Here is a 6,000-nt window from a genome sequence, read left to right on the forward strand (position 1 = left end):
AACCTTACAAAGTTTTACAACATTTCTCACATATTTCCAAATTCCAAAGTTTTGCATGGTCAGACAGCAACATACTGGTAAAGTTGGAATGTTTGGCTACAGTGAAAAAGTTGGATAATAAGTTACTTTCATGCTGGTATCACATTGCCAATGTTAGGATTGTTACTGAATAAAGTAAGATATTACACATTACAAGTTACTTTTCTACATTACATAGTCACTTACTGGACAGAATAACTAATTTCATTACTTTTGCATTACTAAATAAAATGACCTAAAATGTACTGTCACATAATCCGTCGTTTTTTAATTTCTCTCAGCCAGTTTTAGGCAAACTAAGAGCTAGCTGTTTTGAAGATTCTGCACTGATCTCAACTCACTTGCATACTCAGTGCAGTACAGTTTACCAGATTAATCACACCTGTGCATGTAGCATCATCCTCTGCACACTATATTTAAGCTGCAGACCTACACATTCATTCTTTTTCTACCGAGAGAACTGAAAAGAATGGGAACCTGCATTCGCTACCAAACAATGATGAATGGTTCCAGGTTTGCTTCCAGGCATAAAAACATGTTACACTATATGAATATGTGTTTTAGGTCATGAAACTGATTTTTTCTTTCTTTCTTTTTTAATAGTGACCTAAGGTATCATGCAAGTGAGACTTGCTTTGATACCCTGCTGTAAACTTTTAACCATCAAAGACAACTTTCTTAAATTCATTTGCAGAAACTACCAAAATATTTATTTATTAACTTTGCAATTTTTTAAAGCAGAAAAAAGGCGAACCTTTGAACTTCTAAGTTAGCTATGTTTTGCTGGAAAAGGGAATCGTCTACTTATCGTTCCTGATTCACTAAAAATCCTCACAGAAAATACTAGCTAGTGGTAGCAAAACATCTGTAACAGTGTTCAGAACTTGAATCTGTCAGATCCTCGATTTGAGTTGGCAAACTTCTCATACCCACTTCTGTGCCATTACACTATCGTCACCTCGAACTTTTGGGCTTACACGTCAATTCCACAAATCTGCACATTGCCATATTAATCCTTCTCAGCCTCAAGTTACTTGATAGTCTGACACTTTAATAGCTCTGGACTCCACTGTAAATACACCATCTAACCTCCTCCAACTTATTTCCTAACATAGCCTTTGCTCCTTTGGTGATGGTCTCTTAATCAGTCTTCATACCCAGCTGTCAAGAGGCCATTCGGCATTAAGTACACGCACACACACACACATGCACACATACCTACAAATACATGTGGTAGGCACAACATGTAGTGGCTCTCAATCCATCTCTGCCTTTTAAATGCAGATTTGCTCAAACGCTCTCCTCATAAGTCAGTTATGCTGTGTCAACCTCCCTCACTGATCCTTAAGTCCCATTAAACCCAAAAGACCATGTAACCTCAACTCACTGCTCGAGTTCCACATTATATCCACTAGAGACACACACTATATGAAAAAACTTACTGTACACACAAACTCACAATGCCTTTACAATTCAGCGCTGACAAATGACATGCGATTGCTTTTTTTTCTCCGTGTTTCTATGCCTGTCTCTCTCATTGTCTGCTTTTATACACCTTTTTCTTCCTGTGAGCCATGAAGGGCTGTTAGCCACTATTTCACCTGCAGTTTAAATCATACCAGTTTGCCCCTGCTCCTCATGTCATAATAACATGTATTAACATTCCCCAACATATGCTACAGCAATCAGATGCCTGACTTCAGAGCTCACTTCTGTAGCCTAATGATCTATTGCAGGTTTGTGTGTCTGTGTGAATGTGAGCTTCCAGAGCTGTAAAAGGACAGGTGTTTTTTGATAGATAGGACTTAATCCAGTGGCCCCCGCTCCGACACCCCTGATGCTCTTTCAGCTCAATCTTCTTCAAATAAGAAAGAGGCCGATGGCAGGCCAGAGACCACAAGTGAGTGGAACGGTGTAAGAGAGGTTAATGTGTTTCAGCATTCAACCGGTCCCAAATTCATCAGAAAAACAGAGTACAAGTGAGACAGAAGAAAAACTGAAATGCAAAAGAAGTAAGATGAATGCATTCATTTAAGTAAACACATTAAAAAAAATGAAGAAAACAAAAGACATAGGCAAAAGTTACCTGGAGATGTAAACCATCAAAATGTAGACTGATGTGCCAAGATGAAAAATTATGTCTCAAAGGTTTAGTTTTCCACATCTGTTATGTTTCTGCATAAATTATATGGTAATATATGACTGAAAATGTTCTTAAATGCTGTATTACTCTGGGTTGTCCCTACAAGTTGTTATCACTTCAGTGCCACGATATCATCAGAGCTACAAAAAAAGAAAGAAAGAGCAGAAGAGAAAGGGGATTTCAAACAGCTGAATCCGAAGGGAAAGGAAAAAATAGAAGTAAACGGCTGGCAGGATATGTACGAGAACATGAGTGCAGAGCAGTACCAGTGGTGGGGAAGGGAGAAAATATCTTGCTGTCACTATGTGTTTCCTGTGGACGTTGGGATGGAGAGCAGCTAATGGCTTTTCATGTGATAACTTATCTGCGTTTACCGTTACACTCCTACCTTGACCCCTCTTTGACCGAACCCTTTTTTTCCTTGTCTTGAAACACTCACACGATCCTCTCTCATCAGCCATGAAGTCTTTCTGCACCTTTTTCTTCAGCTCTCTCTTTAAACTTTTCCATAACTTTCTTCCAAGTTTGCATTATTTTATTTATGAATCGTATAGAGCTGTCAATCTGGGTAAACCTGCGTCATTCACCCTGACAAAACACAGATAAAAAAGGCCTTGGGCTACAGATAATTGTGTAAATGCGCTTTTGTTTCTTTCTGCCTTTTTTGTTCTACTGCTGGGTTATAACAAAAAGCACGTATTTTAATTCAGTGGCATACAAACCGTTCAAATTTAATCAGGGAAATTTGAGGGAAAGGTTCTTTTCTTGATCTTTTATTCTAAAACTGTTTTCACACATAAACCTTTCATAGTTTCTGAAGAATGAGGCAAAGATATTTTCCAAAGCTGTCCTTTGTCACACGTAGCAAACACGAAGGAATAGTCCACTGCGCTGCGGCATATATACTGTGTGATTTAGCTAAGGTAGCTGGCTGGATAGATGTATTCATGTATGAGGCAGTGCATATGACACCAATTAACCAGCAGTAAATGAAGTATTGATATGATCTGCTTGGTTTATACATCAGTTCAGGCCAACATTGTACAAACTCTGTAGAAGTGTTCTGGCAGGTTGAAAACAACACATGTATGACTTGACTGCGTGAGACATTTGAGTTCTCACATGTGGCTCCGTCTTGCGAGACCTAGAAAAGATCAGGGCTTCAGAACATGTGTGGAAATGGCTCAGGTTTATGGACAGCGCTTAAGTAAAACTTCCTTTTAGCACCTGGCCTTTATTTTTTACTAATATTACAATATAACAGTACATAAAGAGATATCGCCACTGGAAGTGGTAGCACATGATGAAGTTTATCACATTTGTAAAATATATTTACAAAAATCTCCATAACTTCCAGAAGGTTAATGAAGCAGTGAAGATTTGTTTGTGGATATAATAATAGTATGAGACATTTATAGAAAAGCAGAGTAATATATATTCCAACTGTAGACTATGGAAAAAATGACAAACCTCTAAATCCTGGAATGAGAAAATGTTTACTAATGGAAATGTATATTTGTGTAACAAACAAATGAAATTATCCAATGTTCTGTTGTAAATTAAGATAACTGAAGTATGAATCAAAACAGACTGAGACGGTGTGACTGAAAGGAAACATCGTATAGATTTTGGATGGATTCTGAAGTGCACCTCGTTCACATGTGGTGCAATAAATCCCCTCATGTTTTCAGGCCTGACACACACACATACACATGCTAATTTACGCACCATTTGCAGCTGTTCTACTGTTGTGTAAACTTGTAGCTCAGTTCTAGACAGCAATAGCATGCTTGCATGAGTGTTCCTTGTCACAGTTAAATACAAATCCAGATTAAACACATCTGCATATGTGTAGAGTATGAAAACCAACCTCTTTGTTTCTACATTCCCACCATTATTTAAATCTGTCCTACTTTAAAGTAAGATTGGGCTATATACAATGACTTTGTACAGAACAGACTGGAAGATATAATAACAAACTGTTAGGTAATGATTAGTTTATATTAATGTGACTGCATAGTAATCACTTTCTTAAGTAATTAAATCAGCCGCTGAGTGGAACAAACTGCTAACAACTTTACTAACTAAATAAGATCTTCATCACTTGATGTTTCTCTGTTGCTTACACTGCGTCCTCTGTAAGTAAAGAAGAGCTTTGAATGAATGCCTTATAATTAGACCCTTAGTAAATAACCAGCCAAGGAGAAAAGCCTTTCCATGGAATTCCAATTTTCTTGTTATGGCAGATTTTTATTTACCTTGGAATGTAATGAGAGATATTGGGAAAAAATCTAGCTCAATAAGAAAATAGTGCTTACATTTACAAAAATATCTTTATTACTGTCAGTGTGTGATAGATCTGTAGAGGGAATCAATCTAAAAGTATGTATTCAAGTCATATAAGGAGGGCGAGATACAGAGAGATACATTTTCTATCCTGGGGCTTAAGGAACTGGACATCTCAAATCCTAAATCCACCGCCAACCCCCCCACTCATCTTCACAGATTAACGACTGATGGAGGAAAAAGTGGAACAGAGCCAGGTCTCTCTGTCTGTCTGGCTGCTAATGTATCAAACAGTAATTAAACACATTTACACTTCACAATATATTGAACTGAGGCATACACACTTGTAGTGTCTTTCATGTAGCGCACATACCACACCTATAAACACATTTGTGTAAACAGTTTTCGTCATACATGCACACACACACACACACACACACACAGAAATGTTAAACCTATATACACACACAGATGGCGCTGACACTTCTCCTTCCAACTCCTTCATTTGTTAATGCTTTCTCATGTAAAGATCAGTGTACAGCGCAGGGCGTTGCGCTGGTCAGTTTCTGTCAAGCTGTCACATCAGAAACACTTCTGGCTGCCAGGTGTCACACTCACATGGGCACCAACACCACCATTCAGCCCTCTTCTTTCTTTCCATCCCACTTTTCTTTAACGCTCTTTCTTTCTTTTTATGTTTTATTTAAAATTTGAGTGATTCATTTACTATTAATTCTGCCATGGATTTTTACCACAAAGGCTTTGAAAGTCCTTTTTCTCACGGTCTTTTTCTTTCTTTCAGCTGCCTCACTTCATCAACAGCTCTTTGCCAGCTCATGACCGCATGACGGCTCAGCAGATTGACAGCTACTTCCGCCAGGAGCTGATCTACAAACGCAACGAGCGAATGGCACGACGAGTTTCTGCCCTGCTGCAGAGAAATCCCAACCAGACTTACTTTTTTGCTTTCGGTGCAGGTAAGACTCTTAGACAGATTGGATTTGTAGGATAGTATCGGTTTAACGCTGCAGAAATAACTTTAATGTTATAGGAACTCACGCAATGACCTTTGACCTGCTGGTTACGAGATTCTTCTCTATTCTACATGTTGAGAGCAACTCCAGGGAGTATGCATTTGCATGTAACTGAAAAATGGAATAGATCAGGTTTACTTTGGTCTGGAACAGAGAATCTGTCAGTTTTAAAGTGTGCTTACAGTGAACAAATTTGCTCTCTTTTCTGCTTGAAAGCAAAACTGGAGAAAAAAAAGCAGGACAATAATAGTGTACAATAGTTCCCAGATCTCTGGCATTCAAAAACTGTGAATCTGTCCAAGTGTACACACACGTGCACACACATACACAGAAGTCTCAATTACAGCCAACTCCCATCTCAGAAATGAAGAAACTGTGAGTTGTTTGTTTCAATTAGCATTCCTGGCTAATGCTGGTAATGTTTCCTGAATAGTGTAGTGTGTCCTAAGGAAAATGTGTGTGTGTGTGTGTGTGTGTGTGTGTGTGTGTGTGTGTGTG

General features: G+C 38.4%; 1 protein-coding gene across 2 annotated transcripts in view; it reads left to right on the forward strand.

Annotated features, from left to right (window-relative positions):
* Positions 1–6,000, forward strand: part of trabd2b (TraB domain containing 2B) — an 87,205-nt gene that overhangs the window by 58,966 nt on the left and 22,239 nt on the right. For both annotated transcript variants that reach the window (XM_005920861.3, XM_042220059.1), the window contains one exon: positions 5,271–5,445. In XM_005920861.3, coding sequence (XP_005920923.1) covers positions 5,271–5,445 — 175 coding nt within the window. The remainder of the gene's footprint in view (positions 1–5,270; positions 5,446–6,000) is intronic.

This window comes from Haplochromis burtoni, unplaced genomic scaffold (genome assembly GCF_018398535.1).
Source record: "Haplochromis burtoni strain Fernald_Lab_line unplaced genomic scaffold, NCSU_Asbu1 Contig_42, whole genome shotgun sequence".
Taxonomy (NCBI): Eukaryota; Metazoa; Chordata; class Actinopteri; order Cichliformes; family Cichlidae; genus Haplochromis; species Haplochromis burtoni.